This window comes from Galeopterus variegatus, unplaced genomic scaffold, assembly GCF_000696425.1.
Source record: "Galeopterus variegatus unplaced genomic scaffold, G_variegatus-3.0.2 Scaffold9997, whole genome shotgun sequence".
NCBI lineage: Eukaryota > Metazoa > Chordata > Mammalia > Dermoptera > Cynocephalidae > Galeopterus > Galeopterus variegatus.
In genome coordinates, this window is record NW_007736108.1 from 31,596 (window position 1) to 55,784 (window position 24,189).

General features: G+C 39.1%; 1 protein-coding gene across 1 annotated transcript in view; it reads left to right on the top strand.

The window, feature by feature from the left end:
- The window catches only part of PTN (pleiotrophin), a 30,730-nt gene that overhangs the window by 4,372 nt on the left and 2,169 nt on the right, over positions 1 to 24,189 (top strand). Inside the window, exon 2 of the mRNA XM_008594014.1 lies at positions 2,335 to 2,496. Within this exon, the coding sequence (XP_008592236.1) occupies positions 2,335 to 2,496 (162 nt within the window). The remainder of the gene's footprint in view (positions 1 to 2,334; positions 2,497 to 24,189) is intronic.

The following is a 24,189-nucleotide window of genomic DNA, read 5'->3' on the forward strand; positions in this document are numbered from 1 at the left end:
CCTGCAACTGGAAAAAGCAATTTGGAGGTAAGCGTCACGCTATTGTCCTATGGATTTAATTTCCTACTCTAATTTTTGAGTTTTTCCATCAGACATCTTTTCCAGGTTGAGTCTTATTTATTTAAAATAAGTTTGTTTTATCAGACACAAAGTGGCCGGACATCATCTTGCCTAACCCCGGGGTTTCTCAGCTTCAGCACTAGTGGCATTTTGGGCCAGGAGATTTTTCTCATGGAGGCTGTTGTGTGGATTGTGAGATGTTTGGTTATTTAGCAGCATCCTTGGCTTCTACTCACTAGTTTTCGGTAGCATGCCCCACCCCCCCACCCAGTTCCCCAGTTGTGAAAACTAAAAACGTCTCCAGATATTTATGACAAATGTACCCTGGGGGTCAAAATCATCCCTGATTGAGAATCGCTGCCTTACCAGTAGGGACATAGAATTACGTCCCCTTGATCCCTTCTAACAATGTTGACTTATCTATCATCTCTCTCCTTTATTTTCTTCTAAGTTCCTTTTATTTTTCCTTTCCCCTTTTCTTATTTATCCTCCTCCTTCTCCCTGTATTTCTCTGTCACTTTCAGTCCCTTTCTGTCTCTTTTGATCTCTCCCCACCCTCCACACCGGTTTATAGATATACTTAAAGAATCTAGTATGGCTGGGCACAGCCACTTTTCACAGATTTTTCTCTTGCTGCATATAGTCAGCCTCATGCTGGACTGATCTATTTGTTTGAGATAGAGTCTCTCAACACTTCCAACTTTAACCCCACTATTGAACCTACAAATAACCTCTTAGTTCCACATTTCAGACTTTTTGTCTTTCTTAGCCATGGTAGGACATGATGCCCCAAATGTCTTACCTCTGTGTTCTACAGAAATGCAACATGGACTATAGGCAAGTAAAGGGCAAAGAACATACATACACGTATATCTCTTTTTTCCTCTATAACCTTTGGGACACTTTTTTTTTAATGAAAGTAAGTTCTATAAAGCATGGTAGAGTTTAGATATATTCAGTCTTAGATTATATATGGGTACCTTAAAGGCATACCTACAAAAAGTTTAAAAGAGACACTTTTTTTTTAATGAAAGTAAGTTCTATAAAGCATGGTAGAGTTTAGATATATTCAGTGTTAGATTATATATGGGTACCTTAAAGGCATACCTACAAAAAGTTTAAAAGATGCGCCTTAAAGGACTCATATATTGAATATATTAAGGACTTTCAAAACTCAACAGTAAAAAAAACTAACAATTTAATAAGAAAGTGGGCAAAGCTATTAACAGACATTTTACTGAAATGGATATATAGGGGTCAAACACCTGAAAAGATGTTTACCTTATTTTCCCCACTTAGGAAATAAAAATTAAAACCATAATGAGATATCACTATACACCTATCAGAGCAGCTATTATAAAAAAATCAGTGATAATAACAAATGCTAGCAAGGGTGCAGAGAAACTAGATCACTTATACACTGTGAATGGAAATTTAAGGTGGTATAACCACACTACAAAACAGTATGAGAGTGTTTTACAAAAATAAACATGTGTTTACCATATAACCCAGCATTTCCTTGGGCATTTATCACAGAGAAATGAAAAATTATGTTTTTCTGAAAACCTATACATGAGTGCATATAGCAGATTTGTTAGTAATAGCCAACAGCTGGAAGCAATCCAGATGTCCTTCAACTGGTGAATGGTTAAACACTGTGATACATTCTTACTGTGGGATACTATTCAGCAATAAAAAAGGAACAGATTATTGATGCACACAACTTGGATGGATCTCTAAGAAAGTATGCTAAGTAAAAGCAGCTAATATCAAAAGTTTATATACTGTATAATTCTATTTATACAACATTCTTAAGATGACAAAATTATAAAGCTGGAGAGCAGATTAGTAATTGCCATGGGTTAAGGAGGTGGGAAGAGAGAAAGGTAGCTAGGTTATGGCTACAAAAGATGACCTGAGGGACGCTGCCTTGGAACATTCCTATTATTAGTGATGATAGTGGTCACATGCCTCCACACTTGATAAAATTGCACAGAACTAAATGCACACACGTATATAGAAGTGAGTCCATATTAAACTGGTGAAATCTGAATATCTGTGGAATGTCAATTCTGTGGTTGTACTATTAGATTATAGTTATGCAAATCATCAGTTGATGGAAGCTGGGTGAAGAGTGTGTGGAATCTCTGTATTGTTTCTTATAACTGCATGTGAATCTACAATTATCTCAATACAAAAAAAAAAGTGTGCTTTTATCATGACACTACAGCATGATCTGTCAAGGATTTCCATTTGGTCCTATCCCGCCTTTAGCGGAGTGCAAATACCAGTTCCAGGCCTGGGGAGAATGTGACCTGAACACAGCCTTGAAGACCAGAACTGGAAGTCTGAAGCGAGCCCTCCACAATGCTGACTGCCAGAAGACGGTCACCATCTCCAAGCCCTGTGGCAAACTGACTAAGCCCAAGCCTCAAGGTAGGTCCCTGCTGTTACAACACAATTTAAAATAAATGAATTTATGGACTCAGGCAAGATCTTCACATATACAAACCCAAATTTTCCAGAAGGAAATATTAGGTGAATTGCCTTAAGAAAGCAATTGAAAAAATCCCATATATTGAACATCACAAAAGTACTTTCCAGCTGGTATGAGTTCAAACTGAAGTCCTCTGCATAGATGGGGGTATTGGTACAGTCTTCTAACTCGAATAAATAACTTAGGAAAACATGCTAATGTAGACAGTTGTTGTATGGTGACCAAATATTCCAAACCCCAAGTTGGAACTACATTCTGACAAGACAAATGAACTTGTGAAGTTCTTGAGGCAGAAAAATTTAAACCAAACCTCTTCTAGATTATTCAAAATATAGTTTTCATAAACTCAAGAAAATTATTTTACATTTTTTCTTTCTCCATCACATCACTTCATAGGTGCTGTACTTCTTATACTTCTTTCAGAGCCTTTATATATTACTTTAGTTGGACTAGTTTGCCAACTGCATTCATCATTCAAGTGATGTAAGACTCTCTTTCCCAGAAAGTCAGGCTCTGCTCTTGTGCTGGAGAAGGTAAGCCAAAGGCAAACATCATGGCCATGGTTTCATACAAATAGAGTCCCAGCCAAGGGAAATCAAAGAGGTTTTAATTAATTTTATTTTATGGGTGTTATGGGTTGAATTGTGTTCCTTCAAAATTCATATATTGAATTCCTAACTTCTAGTACCTCAGAATGTGGCTGTCTTCAGAGACAAGGTCTTTAAAGAGATTAAATTTAAAATGAGGTTATATGGGTGGGCCCTAGTACAATATGGCTGGTGTCCTTATTGGAGAGATTAGGACATAAATGCACATAAGGGAAGACAGGACGAAAAAAAACCTTAGAAGAAATATATCCTACTGATACTTTGATCTCAGATGTCTAGCCTCTAGAACTGTGAGAGAATATATTTCTGTTCTTTAAGCCACCAACTCTGTGGTTTTTGTTACGGCAGCCTAGGAAATTAATACAATGGGCCTCAGTAAACTCTAAATTAAAATACCATCCTGGCCTCTACTCATATTTGAGCTCTAAAATGGACCTGAACAGTCATACTGTGAGATTAATTATAAAGAGAAACTCAGAACAATGACCATGTAATAAATGACCATAATAAATGAAAATAGGAAAAAAATTCCCTATAAGCTGAGGAGGACTGGCTGGTTCGCTGCTTGTGGTCAGAAAGGACTCTTTTCACAGACCTGGCTCTTTGGCCTCTGGTGGAGATGTCCACGGAAATGGTTACCTCAACTTCAGGATGGCCAGGTACAGAGTGGACCTGCAAATGATGAATCTGGGATTCAGGCTGCCCTTTTTGGAACAAGGAAATCTTTGCTTGTTGTAGTGTGGATTTGGAAGGCACTGTGAGTTTGTGCCAACTTTACAAATGTCACTTGTCCAGAGACAACCGCAAAGATCTAATCAAAATCAGTAGCCATATCCATTAAGTGAAACTTTGCTAAAAATGGAGGAACTCAGAGATGCAGTCTTCAAATTATATTTTTAACCCAGCGGCAGAACCAAAATATTCAGCATAAATATAGAATGGAAAGGAAAAGAAATTGAGGAAGTTTCCATGTTCTAACACAGTGGTGCTCAATCTGGGTTCTAAAAATTTAAATACTCCTTAGAAGGTTTCAGTATGCAGCCAAAATTGAGAACCACTGTTTTAGTATGAAATGCATTGACAAAGACCCCCCCCCGCCACAGGCACATACACACAGACACATACACACCCACACTTACACATTCATTCATACACACACATGTATATACACACACACATACATATAGGCACACACACCACACATACACACATTCATATACACACGTGTATATACACACACACATACACACAGGCACATACACACACATACACACAGGCACATACACACACACATACAGGGACACACACACACACACACACACGCATATACATGCATGCACGCTGTCCTTGTTCTCTTCCATGGGAGAGAAAAATTGCAGCTTAATGAGTGGGGAGAAAAAAGTGGGAAAGGGACTAGATGGAGAACACTGGGGCTGGGTGCGTATGAAAAATGTTGAAAAGTTTAGAATAAAAAGGACAAAGTTAGGGACACGATTAAGAAAGTCCCCTAAGGCTATTTGGAGAATACATTCAATGAGGCTTTCCTTTTCATTGAACTGGTGGGTATTTCACCTTTTTACATTTTCCCATCTAGTAATATTCAGTGAAGGTTAAAAGTTTAATTCAGGCTTCCATTATGAGACAAAGTGGTAGAAATATTTCAAGTTGGTAGACATTCTGTAATTTCCATACATATTAATGAATTAAAATACATAATTAATTGAAAATGGGATTACCCTGAGTGAGCTCTATGTTTCAAGCTGCCAGTTATGTAGGTCATTAGAATGCCTCCTTCCCCTTTTGCATAACATACCGCTGTTAACACGATCCAATCTTTTCCCTCTCAACAGTGGTGGGTTTTATAAATGCCATGTTGGCACTAAACACTGCACAAAGAATAATTTATCATAGTAGTTGAGCCAGGGAGCTGTGTCAGATAGAAGATTTTCTTAACCGGACAACACATATATTCCAGGACATAGTTTTCACAGTTTAAATAAAATGAAAACACGTGGCATATGTGAGCTGTGAATATTTCTGTACTGTTTATCTCAAATAGCCCTGGGTGAATATTACAGCTTTCCCTTTGTGAGTTTCTAATCTTAAGGCAGCTGATTTTCTCCTGATCAATGGAGAAGCAAAGAATAAAATGAAGTCTATATTATCATCACCATTATTCTAATAATCCTATGCATTGCTCTAGGTGTTTTACATATATCATTTCATAAAGTCCCATATATCCTTGCAGGTAGATATGATTGTAAAGGAAACTGAGAAACCTTGATTCATTTATTTGCCCAGGGGCATATCTCTAATAAATGACAGAGCCAAGATTTTGTTAACTCTAAACTCATGTTCTCTTTTGTACACTGATGATTTCTCACCTAAATCACATACGGATATGAACTAACCTCCATGGTTTTATTTATTTATTATTTGAAATAGCAGAAGGTGAGCTTTGGAAAGCCCAATACTGATATACCAGATGAAAGAAGACATTATTTGTCCTACTTTATATAGGAGAAAGCTTAGGTTCAGAGAGGTTAAGCAACTTGCTGGAGGTTTCACAGCATATAGTGGTGGAGCCGGGATTTAACATCAAAGTCAGACTGACACAAAAGACCTGCTGGCTTTTCATTCCTCCATCTGTCCCTTGGTATTATAAACTCATAAAACTGGTCATATTATCTAAATTTTTATGTCTAGATCATTAAATGGTAGAGCTTCTAAGGACTTTGCCTATTATCTGATCTAACTCTCATATAACAAATGTGGACAGAGAAAATCAATTCTGTTGTCTAGTAGTGGAATCAGCTGCAAGTTTTTATCTCTTCTGACACCATTTTTCTACCCTTTTTTAAACATGGGAATTAGAGGAAAGAGACTTTCCAAAATAAATGGCATAGAGTATTGTGGTTTTGAAGAAAGTCAGTAATTGTTGTAGGTTTATTTCATATAATCTAGTCACTGAGCTCAAAGACAGAAAGTACATTTTTTTTTATGATTATCCTTCTCATCAAACATGTGAATAGGCTCTGTTTTATTTGTTTTGCTTTGTTTTCCTGTTAGTTTTAGATAACTGATTTGTTTGGTTTCTGATATTTTTTGTTTGGGGAAATGGTAGTGGATTAATATGCAAACTGCTTTATTTTCAGCATGAAAAACAGTCTTTACATTTTAGAAAGGAGCGTAAAGATGTTGGTAAGGCTGTGACTACCCAGCACTCAATTGAGGGAAGACTGGAGAATACCTTTGTGACTTGATTACTGATAATAAGGCTAAAAGATTAAAAGATTTGGTTAGGAGGTGGGGGAAGTCTTTATATCTAGAATTGCCATCCAAACTCTGAGAAGTTACTGAATATCCCACTTATTTGATTAAAAATTGCCTAAGATTCATCACAGTCCAGTGCAACAGCATTACTTCTTGAGATATAGAAGCCGTCCTTCCTGTGGTTGTGTCAATATTGTGCAAACTCTATACTCATGCCTCAGTCCAGAGTTTCAATGACACAGGGTATCATACCTGAAGATTGTCTTGTGTGGAACCCCACTTAATCTGAGGAGAGCTTTTAGCCATACACTTCTCTGTAATATACCCAGAAGAAGAGAGGGTATTAATATTCTTAAGGAGACATAAGCATTGAGAGAGGCATATTTGGAATGTAGCTTTCCTGGGGATGGAGGCAGCATTGCTGTGGGGAAGGATCATTGATTGACTGAAATATTGTAACTGAAATTTGCTTATTTATTACCAGAGTTGGTGAACAATTGTGTTGGACACTTGACTTTTTAATTTCTGAGGAAAACAGATTAATATTTTTAATTAATTTAGTTTGGTTAGTTAAGAATACCCTGTATCTGTCAGGGTTTTCAGATGCAGCAAGATCTACTCTAGCTAGTTAAGCAGAATGGGGTTTATTCAAGGGTATTATATAGTTCAAGGAATCTCCAGAAGGGACAAAGGATCTGGCTTGGATGCTGCAAGACCAGGAAAAAGGTAGCCAACAGCAACAGATCAAGGAGAAATTTCTTATCACACCACACATGACTGATCTAGCAGAAACCCTTCTGCTCAGACATATAATGCTAAGCATTACACACTGGAAACTCCACTGTAGCTGTCCCCTTAAAAGCGAACACTTCCACTTCCTTTCTTGCTAGGATATCCAGTCTCTCTGCATTTGGACCCTGTTTCTAGTTGCTCATTTCTATGTCATACCTCATTGAAGCATGCCTGCTTGATAGAAACTAGGCCACATAGGAAATCCTGCTGCAAGGGGGACTGGAAGATGTGTCTTTAACTTTCTAACTCTATCTCTAAATACAAGAAGGGAAGCTAAAAGAGTCTTGATTTGGCATTTACTAAGCTAATGTACCACAGGAGAGTGCAGGAATGCTGGAATGTGTCGGAATATGTCATTACACTCAGCCCTCTTCTTCTGTTGGGCAAATGAGGCACTGGTGCCACTCCATGGAGAAGTTGCCCAGAGCAGTCTTATATTGGGAAAGTTGAGTACCCCACTGTAGAGAGTTAGGTCTCTCTTCTTTGCAGTTAACCACTATTTTTTTTTTTTACCCTGTAGGCATAATTGATCTGTGTGAATGGTGAAGAGAATTGGAAATTCATATCAGTCTGTGCTGACAGCTCTGTAGAAAATGAGCTCAGAAGTCTTCAGAGGGCAAACAACTCTTGTTCAAACCACAAGTATTTCTTCCTGTTCCCTTTAGAGGATGGGATCACTGTGAAACTGATGGACAAGAAAAGCGGGGCTAACAGGATGGACCCATCTGTGGGGGAGCCATGGCCCCATAGCCAGTCATGCCTGTGCCTGTGTCTGTGTGAGTGGGTGCACCCTGGAAAGCAGGTTTCTGGTCTTTGTCCCAGGAGTGCAGAGCCAAGCTGAGGCTGGGGTTGGCACTTGTGTGGAAGGCTCCAATGTGAGCTGATTCATTTTCCTTGGGGCCAGAGGTAATATTGCATAATGATCACCTTAGAACATTCTAGGATCTAGGGTTATTTTCACATGGCAGTTATTAGTGGTTGCTTTTTAAATAAGATGCATATTAGGTGTATTGCGAAACTCCTTTTTGAACCGACAAGCCAGTATAGTGTTCACCTCAGCTCCGAGTTTGTCTGGTGGAGGGGCATTTGCAAATAGTTTCTGGGACAGGCAGAGTTGGGATAACATGGATGGATGCCTGCATTACAGGTGGTTCAGGGATGAATTAATCCTTCCTGCTGCCCGTACCAGTCCACACTCTGCTGTGACCAGATCCTTGTTAAACATCCCTGCTCACGAGAACCCCAATTCCTTTTATTTCTTCCCAGCTGTTTCTAAAACTTTTCCATCCTGCTGCGCTTTTCTGGACAGCTGCCTAACCCTCTCTTAGGTCTGACAATTCATCTTTAAAGATCAAAAGAACAGCAACTGTTGAAGTGCAAGACTCAACTGGGTGCAGGACCCAGCTTTTGGCAGCTGATTATTAAATGGGAAAAAGGGGTCAGTAAAGTGATATTCCCAGCACTCTCCATTCTCTCTCCACTAAATAGATTCTTTTGTTAGTTCTTTCAAAGATAAAAGAAGTTCCCCAACATTTCTTTCTATGGTCTGGGCTCTGACATCCCTTAGGAATGAGCCTGGCAACACTGTGGATGGGCTTTGCTAGGCTGGGTGACTTTGAACTGTGTTGAGAGAGTTGAAGGGGTGGAATCCCACCAGGAGCTAGTCTGGGATCAGCTCCTGCTCCCCGCAGACCCCCCCCCAATGGGGTGGACGCTTCCTGCCCTTGCACTTGGCCACAAGAGGCAGCACGGGGTGACCTGCCTGTGGGAATTCTGTTCCTCTTGATCAGAGGGAAACACTCTCACTCAGTTTGGTCTCAGGGTTTTCATTTCTTTTTTATTCTGCTTGTGGAAATGTCTTTTAACACCTACATTTTACTTTCCATCCACTATACTGTCCTTGAAGTCAGAGATCTAATTCTGCCCCTTTCTTATTAGGATATGCTTTGTCTTCTTTAAAGCCGACAACGAATCCCTCACAGCACTTTTGTGAAGATGAAATGAAGTACTCTTGGTAAAAATGTATGGTAAATGTAGAATATTTTAAGACCATTTCTTTCCTTTCAGATGATTTCTTGAGGTGGGTGTTTCCCTCAGCACCTTTTCAGGCAAAAGGAGAATTGTGGTGATTACAAAGATAGTAATTATAGTTAATATTTATTGAGAGCCTAGTGTATTTTGAGTATAGTTTAGAACATTGCTAACACATGGTGCTGTTTAATATTTACAAAAATATTGAGAAATATTATCTATTGTCATCATCAGTTTCATATATGAGGAAACAGGCTTCACAGAGCTTGGATGCCTGTACAACAAATAAGCAGCGGGCAAGGACTTAAATACAAGGCAGTCTGACTCTACACCTGCAGTCGGCACAGCTCTTTCCCCTGTATCTATTCAGCACAGGTGTCTACATTTCTTATCTATGAAAGGTAATGAATTTCAGACCCATCCTGCCTCCTCAGTGGGATACCTACTCCTGTATCATTCTGACGGGGCCCTTGCCTGATCCTTGCTCCAGACATGGCCCACGTGCTCAGCCCCAGCCATACCAAACTCTCAAACTCTGGTAGATGCCTGAATGGGTCATGACTTTTATCTTATACATCCATTTCTCTGCACCCATAGTTCTTGCAACCTGGAACTCTTTTCCTTCTTCTAGCCTTCATATGTTTCTGCTCATTCTGTAAAACTTAGCTTGTTCATTCACCAAATATTTATTGAGTGAGTAGTATATGCTAGAGTTGGCACTGATGACCTTAATGGACTTACAGTGCAGTAGGTGAACCAGAGGAATAAATTCCAATATACCACAAAAGGTGACAAATGCTATGAAAGAAAAGCAGAGAGTCCTTTGGCATTGTTCTGATTCATTTATTTGTTTATAAAATCGACAAAGAGCCTGCAGTGGAGCACACAGTATGTTAAGTGCTAGTGATATCAGACAAGCAAGTTTTCTTCCCTCTCACTGCTAGGCTGCAGTGGTGGTGGGACAACAAAAAGAAATAAGGGACCTCAAAAATTAAACAGAGCCAAGTGACAGAGTGAATGGGAAGAAGTGGGTTAGAGAGAGTAACTAGAGAAAGCCTCCTTGAGAAGGTAACTTTTGAACTTGGTCTTGAGAATAGAGAAGGGCTAGCTATACTAGTGTTCTAGGTAAACAAGGGAAGTTCAAAGTTCCAAAAAGTGCTTGTTTTGCTCAAGGACTAGAAAAGAGATGTGTTAAAACTTGCCAGACTTCCCTTCCCAAACATAAAGTCACTGCATTCTCTGAGAGAGGCCACTCCTCTGATAAAGCATTCATTATGCTCCACAGGTATACCTCATTTAATTGTGTTTCACTTTATTACACTTTGCAGAGACAGGGTTTTTTAAAAGTTGAAGGTTTGTGACAACTCTTCATCGAACAAGTCTATCATTGCTGTTTTTCCAACAGCATGTGCTCACTCATATCTCTGTGTCACATCTTGCTAATTCTTGCAATTTTTCAAAATTTTCATTATTATTATATCTGTTATGGCAATCTGTGATTACTGATCTTTGATTTTATTCTTGTAATTGTTTTGGTAAGCCATGCTCATTTAAGATGGTGAACTTAGTGGATAAATGTGTGTTCTGACTGCTCCACCAACTGGCCATTTCCCATCTCTTTCCATTTCCTTGGGCCTCCCTGTTCCCTGAGAAAGAACAATAATAAAATTAGGCAAATTGATAACCCTACAGTAGCCTCTAAGTATTCAAGTGAAAGGAGGAGTCACACATCTCTCATTTTAAATCAAACGCTGGAAATGATTAAGCTTCATGAGGAAGGCGTGTCGAAAGCTGAGATAGGCCTAAAGTTAGGCCTCTTGTTCCAGTTAGCCAAGTTGACAATGCAAAGGAAAGTTCTTGAAGGAAATTAAAAATGCTGCTTCAGTGAACACACAAATGATGAGAAAGTGAAACAACCTTATTGCTGACATGGAGAAAGTTTAGTGGTCTGGATAGAAGATCAAACCAGCCACCGCATTCCCCTAAGCCAAAGCCTAATCCAGAGCAAAGCCCTAACTCTCTTCAATTCTGTGAGGGCTTAGAGAAGTGAGGAAGCTGCAGAAGGAAAGTCTGAAGCTAGCAGAGGTTGGTTCATGAGGTTTAAGGAAAGAAGCCATGTCCATAATACAAAGTGCAGGTGAAGCAGCAAGTGCTGATGTAGAAGCAACAGTGAATGATCCAGAAGATCCAGCTAAGATCATTGATGAAGGTGGCAACACTAAACAACAGATTTTCAATGCAGACACAACAGCCTTCTATTGGAAGAAGATGCCATCTAGGACTTTCATAGCTAGAGAGGAGAAGTCAATGCCTGGCTTCAGAGCTTCAAAGGACAGGCTGACTCTCTTGTTAGGGGCAAATGCAGCTGGTGACTTTAAGTTGAAGCCAATGCTCATTTACCATTCTGAGAATGCTATGCCTCTTAAGAGTTATGCTAAATCAACTGTGCCTGTCCTCTATGAATGGAACAACAAAGCACAGATTATAGCACAACTGTTTACACGATGGTTTACTGAATATTTTAAGCCTGCTGTTGAGACCTACTGCTCAGAAAAAAAGATTCCTTTCAAAATATTACTGCTCATTGACAATGCACCTGATCATCGAAGAGCTCTGATGGAAATGTACAAGGAGATTAGTGTTGTTTTCATGCCTGCTAACACAACATCCATTCTGTCAACATGGATCAAGGAGTCATTTTGACTTTCAGGTCTTGTTATCTAAGAAATACATTTGGTAAGGCTATAGTTTCCATAGATGATGATTCTTCTGATGGATCTGGGCAAGGTATATTTAAAACCTTCTGGAAAGGCTTCACCATTCTAGATGCCATTAAGCACATTAGTGATTCATGGAAGGAGGTCAAAATATCAACATTAACAGGAGCCTGCCTGGAAAAAGTTGATTGCAATCCACATGGATGACTTTGAGGGGTTCAAGACTTCAGTGGAGGAAATAACTGCAGATGTCGTGGAAATAGCAAGAGAAATAGAATTAGAAGTGGAGCCTGAGATGTGACTGAATTGCTGCAATCTCATGATAAATCTTTAACAAATGAGGAGTTGCTTCTCATGGAAGAGCAGAGAAAGTTGTTTTCTTGGGATGGAATCTACTCCTGATGAAGATGCTGTGAACATTGTTGAAGTGACAACAGAGGATTTAGAATCTTACAGAAACATAGTTGATGAGGCAGCAGCAAGGCTTGAGAGCACTGACTTCAACTTTGAAATAAGTTCTACTGTGAGTAAAATGCTATCAAACAGCATCATGTGCTACAGAAAAATCTTTCATGAAAGGAAAAGTCAATCAATGCAGCAAACTTCACAGTTGTCTTTTTTTAAGACATTGGCACAGCCACACCGACCTTCAGCCACCACCCTGTGATCAGTCAGCAGCCATAAGCAACCATCAACATCGAGGCACAACCTTCCACCAGAAAAAACGTTAGGACTTGCTGGAGGCTCAGATGATTGTTAGCATTTTTAGCAATAAAGTATTTTTAAGTTAAGGCATGTACATTTTTTAGACATAATGCTATAGCACACTTAAGCACTACAGTATAGTGTAAACATAACTTTTATATGCACTGGCACTGGTAAACCAAAATATTCATGTGACTTGCTTTATAGCAATATTTGTTTTATTGTGGTGGTCTGGAACCCAACCCACAATATCTCCAAGGTCTGACTGTACTGAGTGCATATTTACTTCTAATGCGGACACTCTTTGTGACATATCTTACTCCAATTTGTAAATTAGTACATCTTGTAGTTTCTAGTCCATAAGAGAAACACACTTGAATGAATGAATGATGTATATAACTAAATTGTCCTGATCTGACTCACTAGGACACATCATTTTTTCATTGGCTTCAAAAATATACAGAGAAATCACCGTTAAAGCACAATTAGCTCACCTGGAAGAAGAATCATCTGGGTGTTTTACTCCCATCCTTATTAAAGAATTTTTGGTCCTAATTGCCAGGGCAGATGTGAGAACTAGGAACTATAAATATTTGTAGGGTTTACTTCACACTGTGTGCCTGCTTTCATCTCCCTGGGTAAATTCCACGCTCGGAGGCTCATTATCTGTGCACACACAAAACAGCTATATAATAATTAGTAGTAAGGAAGACTGAATAACAGAACGGTGTTCACACTAATTAGTTACTGGGTTGAGGAACCTGATTTTTTCCCCCTAAAGCTTTTGCATGTCTCCCTTCTAACTTTTGGATTGAGAACTTCTGCTTGGGTTTTAAGTAGTAGCTATTGTCATTTATGAAGCGTTGTAAAAGTAGTTTCTATGTGTTAAGCATTTGCACTATGGCAGGCGTTATACTAAGCCCTTTGCATGCATTGTCTCACTCAATCCTCACAGCAGCCTGGAGTTTTATTCACATTTTACAAACTAGGATACAAAAGTCACAACTTGCACAAGTGACCCAGCAAGAGTGGTCAGATGTGAACTTGAAGCCAGGACAGTCTGTTTACAGAGTTCTTTACTGTTATGCCAAACCGAGTGCTCCCTGAGGGATCTCTGCAGGTAGAAATTAATAATTTGTTTTTTGTTTATTGCACGATAATCCTAAAACATCCATACGAGCATATTTGGGGTCATTTATGATTGAGTCCTGTCAGATCATTTCTGGCCCGAAATTATCTTTGTATAATAATTACATTGCAGCCCAATGATGTTTAGTGCTGCATTTCTTAATCTGGGGTCCTTTAAAGGAGCTACATTCCATGATTGTACGAAAGAGCAGTGCAAGGCACCCATTACACCAGGCAGCCTCTCAGGCTGGACCCTGCACTGGATTCATGATTGTCTTCTCTCCACTGTGAGATTCATAGAGACTCTGGTGCTTCACTAGGATCCGAGGTGCTGCTGTCCTGGTAACAAGTGCTACTGGTGGCGATACTCTGTGCACTCTGGGTGACTCTACTCAGCTTTGTGCTGATGCAAAGCCTCCGGGAACCTATAGGGAAATCAAAGCAGGCTGGCTGCTGCTCTGTGCACAGAGGAAATGAAAAGAAAAAAATAAAGACTTTTTCTAGAGGGCTAAACAATATTTATTTGTAGAAGAGCTCATCAGATATCCAAAGGGCAGGACGCGGGTAAAAATGTTCCTGGTGTCCCACTGCTCAGGCGCATAGGAGGCAAGGCATAGAGATATTTACTGCAGGTTAATATTCAGAGCACTCTCTCTTTGAGGCTTTCAAAAGTCATTTTCATTCTACACAAAAGAGGAAAACATTATTTTCAGATCTTCACCCGATGCACAAGAAAGTTAAATTAAGCTGCTGTGAAGGTCTGAAAATGTAGAGGAGTGCAGGGAAAGCTCTTTAGATCTGCTCCTGCCATTGCTGTAGACAGAATGCTGAGCAGGTCGGGGAGAGAGGAATCTGCTCACCTGTTTATAACCAGGAGGACAGGTGTAGAGGCTGGGGAAAGGATTAACGCAGTAAGCATTTGTGAAACTGCTACTGAGCTTAAACTCCTATATCATTTAGGACCAAAGCCACATATTTAAATGATTTAAAATTAAGTTTTTTCTTTTGCAAACAATAAACATGTATTTTGCATCTCTCTAGCAAATGAGGGTGCTCTGAAAGATATACAAAAATGAAAGTCTGAAATCTAATTCACTGATGTATTAGTCTGCTTGGGCTGCCTTAACAAAGTACCACTAACTGGGCGGCTTAAGAAACAGGAATTTATTTTCTTAGTTTTGGAGGCTGGAAGTTCGAGATCGAGGTGTCCACAGGGTTGTTGTCTTCTGAGGCTTCACTTCTTGGCTTTAGAAGGCTGTCTTCTCCTTGTGTCCTTACTGCACGTGTCTGTGTTCAAATTTCTTCTTTTAAGGACATTGGTTATTTTGGAGTAGGGCCATCCTAATGACCTCATTTTAACTTAATTACCTCTATAAAGACACTATCTCCAGATATGTTCACATGCCGAAGTATGGATGTTAGCACAAATTTTGGGGAGGAACACAATTCAGCCCATAATAACTGATTTATAAATAATAACTCTATGCATATGTATATCTGTCTATGTCTTTGTCTAAATCTGTGTCTCTAATTTTTTGGGTCAAAAAGAAAAGTTAAGGGGCCGGCCCGGTGGCGCACTGCTACAGTGCGCTGCTTGGGAGTGCGGTGGCGCTCCCGCCGAGGGTTCGGATCCCACATACAGACCAGTTCCCGCTCACTGGCTGAGCGAGGTGCGGGAGCAACACCGAGGGTTGCGATCCCGTTGCCGGTCCCGGTCCGGTACGGGCGCGACACTGAGGGTTGTGATCCGTTGCCGGACACGAAAAAAGACAAAAAGGAAAAAAAAAAAAAAGAAAAGTTAATTTGGGAGCAAACAAGAAATGACTTATAAAACTGTACCTAGTGAAATTTTAAATATTCTAGAATTAAAGCTTTCCTTCTTTTTCATAAACCATAATTTTATTTCTCAGTATCATGGGTCATATTATATTAAGTAAAGAAAATAATGATGTGCTAAGTGGGAATGATTTATTACTATTTAATATAATACATTTCGTTTCTGACAGAAGCTACCAATATAATTTTAAATATTTTACAATAAGGCACACTTTCTACCTGTGCCCTTATTATTGCAGAAATTAGCTTTTAAATGTCATATTAGAGATAATTGCTCTTCTTTTCTCTTTTGGGGTGGAAGAAGTCAGTGAATTTGTGTGGCATGCGGAGGTCACTGTCAAGAAGAGAAAGGGCTTGGAAGTGGTCTGTGGATTGAGGAAGGGGCAGAATCTTCTGCTGAACAGAATAAACCCAACCCCATCTATGGCTGTGTGTGTGTGTGTGTGTGTGTGTGTGCGTGTGTGTGTATGTGTGTGTCTGACAGAGAGAGAGAGAGAGAGAGAGAGAGAGAATAGGTGTAGCTAATACATAAAGATAACGTAGAGTTTAACCTGGCAATTTTGTACCTGGTATACACATACATATAGGACAGATCAGTGGCTGATCCCAACACACCCATGTGTGGCTGGTACCCCAGTCCCTGACTGTACTGTATAAAGAAAGTGCATCCTACAGACAGCCCCTTTCTTTATAAGTTAGAAAAGCCAGTAGATACCTCAATTGCTTCCCCTAAAGAAAGGGAAACAGACAGGAAGGGGAAAAGGCTGAAAAGGTCATAGAGAGGACTGTTTGGCTGTAGGGAGAGGAATTTGTTTACTGATTCTGGGTGAGTTACTTTGGAAAATAACTGACATGTTTAGAGACTTGTACAAATTTATTTGTATTTTGGGGGGGCACTTTTATATAATTTCTCATCTACTCCACTAAACCTTCAGTTTAGTCTACATTATTCAACAGCTCTTTTGTAGCTGAACTACTTGAAGGAGATGCAGATAAGGTCTGAGCTACTCCCCAAAGTGAATGGGGACAAAACAGAGGTCTGAAGGGTCCAGACATCTTTAGTTTGTGTCTAGACAAAGACACATACTATCTTTTATTCACATCTCCTTGACATCAGAAAGCAAGTGTGTGCAGAAGAGCAGATGGTTGAGAGGGCATGGGAGGTACTGTTAGGACATGGAGAGCTGATGAGGGAAGAGGAAGGCAGGCAGTGAGGACGTGGAGGTAGGGAAGTCTCAGCACATGGTGAGTATCAAAGGGCTGCCCTACGTGTGTGCCTGGCTGCATGCATTTCATACAGAATCCTAGAAGTAAATGCATTGAATCCATAAAAGAGCAAGTGTAGCACATGGTACTACAAAATAAGAAGGCGAAGAAGAAATAACAATTATTACATAGGCATTCGGCTGAATCATATCTATGAATAATATTAAGCACATTTTAAAAAAATTATACTTTTGATTTTTAAATAGATAGAAATTTCTTTCTGTATTGTGCCACTTAATATATGGTACTCCAATTTAAACTGAAATATTTGGAAATTCAATGAATGGTGCCCTGTTAACAAGCTTAGCCAACTGGTACCTGGATTCTAGGTGGATCGCTGGGTTGTACATTCCCGATGGAACAAGCCTTGTTATCAGTTCTGAGGCAGTGCTGGCCTCAGATTAGGTATTTCTGGGTGACTAGGCAGCTGATTCTTAAGCACAGGTGTGTCACTTCACATGGGTTCATGAAGCATTAAACAAATCTTGGTGACATCCAGGCTTTTGGACATACTTACATTGTGATTGCATTGTTTGACAGTGATATGATCCTCTTCCTTTAATGAGTTCTCATGATTATTCATTGACCAAGTCTCCAGAAGCGAACTTTTAGTGATCTGTATGGAATGGCTCCAGCTGTCCCTGTCTGGCTGGCTCTCCTGACCTTTGATATCTTACATGTCCATTTCAGAGTGTTTTTAGCTTCCTTGTAATATGAACTCTACCTTTTAGAAAAGGCAAATCTCCTATTTCTGTTCTAATCAATACTTCCTTCTATTGCTTTAATGACACAAAGCCACTTTATTTGTCAGGGGCGAACAGAGGCTGACTCACGTTAGATCAAATGTGGGCTCTCCTCAAACATTTCACCTCATAATCTTCTTTTTTTTCTGTAAACACAACAGATCACCTGAAAAAAAAAAGATAATCAAAGCAAGACATTTTGCTAAGAAAATGAGACAATCTTATTCCAGAATTCTCGACTCTTCTACTGGGAAAAATACCTCCCCTCAAGGTCTTTGAAAAATCTTTAAATTGATGTCTTTCTCTCAAGGCTTACTCCCATTCCTCCAAATTCTCCCAGATTGTCCTAGTTTTGAAAATGGAAGTGGATGTTTACTTGTACCAACTACATGGCAACCCTATTCCTAAAGGGCCTGTGAATAAAGAGATGATGCATGCTGTTTGATTATTTGCCTTCCCAGAGAAAGTTTGCTGATTGGATCTCCCATAAATTGCTGATAAGAACGTAAATTAGTATTTCCTTTTACGAAATAAATTTGCCAATCCATATCTAAAGCTTTAAAAATGTTCAGCCCTTTGATCCAGTAAATCCTCTTCTAAAAATCTATACTAAGGCAAAATGTAAACACACAATGATTTGTGAGCAAAGCAGCACTGCATCATTATTTATAATAATAAAATGTGAGAACAATCCAACTAATCTATAAAAGAAGAAAGGCTACAAAAAATGTGTGATGGAATGGCCTAAAGAAATACTACTTGGTCATGTTTCAAAGAATATGCAAGGCCATGGAAAATAGATGCAATCACATATTTAGCATAAAATTCTATATCAATTGCCATTATGTTCCTAATTAAAGTCAGAAAAAAAAGTAGAGCCTGCTTTTAAAAGTGTTAATATTGTGAAATTATGGACAATTTCAGTTCATATATGCATTTACTTTATTTTCTATATGAGACTGGACTGCTTTTAAAGCCAGAAAAGTAATGAATATTTTTTAAGAAGAATGAAATCACCAGAGGGGAGAAACTCTCTTTTCCTTTCAGGCTAACTCTACTACAGGTGTACTATTTCTCCCTAGTAATTCATTCTCCTTGTTGATATTCTGTCTTTTACATCACATGCATCAGGAATGTAGTAGTAAATTAGCAGCAGGAAAATAGGCCTCAGAGCCATAAATCATGCTTTAAAAATATGTGCTTTTAGAGTTCTTTATGGTTTTGAAAGACTCTCTCGTAGATCAGTCTTGGAAGCATGTCAGCTCTATGAGGGCAGAATTTCCTCCTGTTCATCATTCCGTCCCGGCATCTAGATCAGTGCCTGATATATAGTGGACATAGAAAGCATATTTGCTGAATGCATAAGTGAATTTTTTTTAACTGTAGGTATAAAATGGAATCTCAGGGGTCCTCATCTCACATGATGCTCACAAGGGCCTTCTTAGGAGGATATAGGTTTTATTACCCCCAGTTTACAGGAAACAAATGCAGAATGACTGATTTGCCCAAGATCACAGAGCTGGTAAGTGGCAGACATATATGGGAACCAATTCCCTAGGTTAGGGCTTGGTCCTCAGTAGGATCCCAACAAAATTTCATTGTTTCCTCATTGTCCCACAGCGCCAAAATGACACAGTGCCACTTACTACCTCAGTGTCCATTGAGATTTAGTTTTCTATTCAGAATAAAAAATATAGGAGGGTACTTCAAAAAGTTCTTGGAAAAATTCAATTAAAAGATAATTCTAATCTTTCTATGAACTTTTTGAAGAACTCTGTATAATATATACACATACACACTCAGACATATAATGCTCTCTGCCTCTCTTCTTTCCTATTAGTACTTGCTATGTATTAAAATAATTTCCTTGGCTAAATTTTGAGTTTCCTAGATAGAATATGGTAAAGATGGCTCTTTGGATCCTATGATTCACTGCAATATGAGGAGGATGAATCCTTTTATAGTATTTTTTCTTTAAAAGTCTTAGGATTTTCTGGATACTTTCACACATATCTTAAAGAAAACACCTGTTTCTATACAAATAATATGAAGTTTTACATACCTACTATCCTCTCTCATCTTTACATCCTGCTATTATGAGTACCATCCTCCATCAACTCAAAAATTGGACAAAGAAAAAATGAAGGTTTGCAAACCCAGGAAGTTAAAACATACCAAGGGCACCACTGTGAGATTCCAGAGCAGCGATGTTCTGGTAGGAAGAGAATGTGGCACCTCTCAGGCAAGTGCCCTTTACTCTTACATTTTGACAATGGCTCACTTTCTGTTTGCATCCATTTCTGCTTCACAGGAACAGCTCAGGCAGGGAAGAGTGTGTTATTTGATGTGTGGCATGTCAGTACTTCCTTCCCTTGGCTTCGCTCTGTTCAGGGTAAGCTAAGGTGTTCTACTGTTTCACAGCTCCTTAAACCTTCTAGAGTAGCCACTGTATGACTCCACTACAAAGCACTTGGCTTTACCCAGTTACAGATCCACTCAAGGCCAATTTGTGACCCTTATGCTCATAGTAAACTTATCTCCCACTGTCCTTGAAAAGCTGCTAAAACGGACCATTAGTGTTACCCACAGAATTAACTCAGGTCTCCACTTTAAAGACAAGAAAAAGCATTAAGAAATCTGGATAAATTTCATGTATATATGTTTGTAATTTTCTTCATCATAAAATATTTATCTTAAAACAAATACAGACGTATTGCAAGATTCTGATGAAGTTAACACTCTACTCTCCTTGAGAAGTACTATTTTTCCATATAATAATGTATTGAATCTTTTTATTTCCTATTCAAACATTTATTTATCCACTCTACATTCAACAAGTATTTCATGAGCACTTGTCATGTACCAGGCACTGAAGATACAGAAGCAATAGACAGAAATGGTCTCTACACTCATAGGAAGGGGATAATGTATATTAAATAATTAAGACACAATTAATAGTTCAATTCTAATTTTGGAAAAAGCACTGAGAAATACAATGGGATTATCTATACATGGAATCTGCTTAGTCTGGGAGTTCAGGGAAGGCTGTCATGAAAAAGTGAAATCAATGTAAGGATCTTAACAATGGGTAGATGTTGGCTAAGCAAAACTGGAAAAGCAGGAGAAAAAAAGGCAGAGAAAACATATTGTGTAAAGGCTGAGGTGGAAAGAAGCAAAGAAAATTCAAGGAACCTTCATAAGGAAGATGGGTGAGAGGTGTGTCCTTGCCATGTTATTGGTTCATTTATTCCACTACAGTTTTACTAATCATCTGCTATGCACCAGGCATTGTGCCATGGGCTGGAAGTATAACAGTGGGTACAGATTCTGCCCTCCCCCGGCTTATACTTCAGTGTCAATTACAATACTAGAGATAAGTGCTCTAATAACGGAAGTAAAGAGAAAAGGCTTCTAACCCAAACCAAGAGGTCAACAAACTAGAAGTGATGTCAAAGCTGGGACCTGAAGAAGGACAGGGAGAATTAACAAGGCAAGGGAGCAGTGAAAGTGTGGGGTTGATGGAATGAAGAGTGGGCTTGAAAGCCAAAGACTGGAGAGAGAGAGAAAGATGTACGTGGGGGATTGAAATAACACAAGTATGAAGACTGAAGTAATGGGAGGTTATTTGTGTGTCTCTGTTTCTTCATCTGTTACTTAAGGGAGTTGGACTAGGTTCTTTCCAGATCAGAGATTTCACGATACTATTTTAAATCCCTCATGCATACTAGGTGAAGTTTGAGAGGTTGATAGCAAGTTTTGGGGGCTGCAGAGACAAGCCGTGACAAAGCTCATCTAGTCTGTCAGTTAAATGTGCATAAATGTCACAAAAAAAACTGCTTTGATTAGAAGCAAAATTACTGACTTGATTTTCTTTATTTGCAAAAATTCAAACACTTTATGTGAGAAATCAAATTGACCTTATTGCAAATGCAAATTCTTCCTTCTTTCCATGGTTTTTTACTGAAAACTCCCCAATTTTCTGTTTAGAGTGAACTTAAGGTCTGCAGCATGTCTTTGCAGTGCCATGGTGACTTGCCAGTTAGTTGTGTCAGAAAAATAAGTTGATTGGCATTGAGCGGATTAAATAGGCATGTGGTTGATTTCCTGGTATTTGGCAAGTTGTCACTTAACGAATAAAAAAGAAATGTCAGGCTCAAGTAACAGCGAGAAGGTGTGCTCTAGCTTTTACCAAGGAGAATTTGGGGAGAGATTCCCATTCCCAAAGTGTTCCTTGAAATGGACACTCTATATTAGCTAGGTCAAGTGGTTTCCAATATTCAGAATAGTTTCAAGTTTTATGAGATAATTGTATACAAAACACCTGACTAGTATGGTATTTATTCAGACTTACATATGAAATAGGGACATGTTAGCCAAAATATGAAAATTACTGCCACAAACATCCACTCTACTGAAGAGCTGGGGGATTACAAACTACTGAGTGTTCTCTAGTAAGGGATATGAGGAAACTGAGACAAGAGAAACCAAAGTTAGGTCTCAGTTGACATCCTAGATTGTTGACTGAGTATGCCATCATAATATACAGCTGTTGCTTAAAACGTCAACCAAAGTCTGGGAATTATTAAATGTTCAGACACTGACTATTTGTTCAGAAATTAAATAGAATACCTTCTTTGACTTTACAGGTATCTTTTACTTGGAAGTCCTTGTCATCTCACCTTTCATAGGTTGAAAACAGAAACATATATAAAAACAAGCAAAAATAGTGAGAATGAAAGATTACGTCTCAGATTAAAACCGAGGATAGGCATAAATAGAATGAATACATTTATAGGTAATGATTTCTCTGGATTTTAGAAACTGCTGGTCCAATTGCATATGGTGCACCCTTGAAGCTTGAGCAAAGGAAGCTTAGGCCAACACACTGAACAGAAATACTACTTCACCTAATGCATAATGGACTTTGGAACCTACTTGAAGAGGTAGTGAGAGTATTAAGTAAAAATGGACAAGTCTCCAGTGCTGCTTACGTATGAGCTGGGAAATGTATGACATTTCTGGTTGGCATCATATTATGCTTCTCTCATCAGAAGCCTTAGGGATCTTGTGGACACAGGCTCTATGATCCAATAAACAATGCCCTAATCCCTGATAACCAATTGTTTTTGTCCCAGTACCCATCTGCTGAGCACATTCAGTAACCTGCTCAGTCAATACGTTCTGGTGGTGATGAAGAATTTTAATTATATAGAGAAATGACCTCTTGTTCTTAGTCTATTATCACACTAATGGTAACTGCTTTATTATTGAGCACCTGCTATTGTGCCATGTTCTGTTCTCAGTGAATTTTATACAACTCATTTAATTTGGATATTAACCCTATGGTTTCTGTCATATGCTATGTTATGGTTCATATGTCTATTCAAAAGTGAGTAATCTGAGATACAAATTCATTAATTAACTTTCCCAAAGTCTCATAGTAACTTAGTGATGTGCCAGATTTAAACTCTGGCAGTGTGGCTCCAAAGTCTGTACTTAACCAGTATGCTTCTGCCACTACTGTAGACCAAATGGGAGAATCGGCTTAGAAACATTCAGCAATATTCTTTCACTGGCTGCCCCAGCTATTCTGACCATTCTCATCAATGGGGCCAAAGTAGATGTGTCCCGTTCTATACTGTATTCTCCTTATGTTATGGTTCATATGTCTATTCAAAAGTGAGTAATCTGAGATACAAATTCATTAATTAATTTTCCCAAAGTCTCATAGTAACTTAGTGATGTGCCAGGTTTTAACTCTGGCAGTGTGGCTCCAAAGTCTGTACTTAACCAGTATGCTTCTGCCACTACTGTAGACCAAATGGGAGAATTGGCTTAGAAACATTCAGCAATATTCTTATATTCACTGGCTGCCCCAGCTATTCTGACCATTCTCATCAATGGGGCCAAAGTAGATGTGTCCCGTTCTATACTGTATTCTCCGATTAGGTAAAGAGAGGTAGTGATACAGGGCACAGGTCCAGCTGCCTTTCCCCCTTTAAAAATAAACAACTCAAGAGTCATATGTTGGTGAAAATGGAAGTCAGCTTTTATTCAGGAATACGAGTGACCTGAGGAGAGATGTTGGGCTAACCCATGTCTCTGGTAAACCTAAAGGAGAATGGCCAGACTAAAGCCATCTCAAGGACTCAGGTCTACTGAGGGGTTTTTAAAGATGGAGCTGAGGGAACGGAACATGAGAAATGAAAAGGCAGGAGGGACGGGGATGTGTCAAGGGCCAGGTGCAAAGTCTCACCAAGACTCCTTCTGATTTCTGCTCCCATCCTTGCTGTTATCTCAGGGTCTTGCAGGAGAGGATTTCCCAGGGGCTGGAGAGTATGTGCAAGTCTGCATGTTTGCAGTTTCAGGCTGGCTGGAAAACAACTTTACATTCATGTAAATAATGTCATCTTGCCCCATAACCAAGGTTCAAATATCAAACAACAATTGGAGGGAACTTGGAGAAATGCATGCCAAGAAAAAAACTGTCTTTTAAAAATCTTTTAGAGCCCATGCAGTTTTAGGTCCAAATA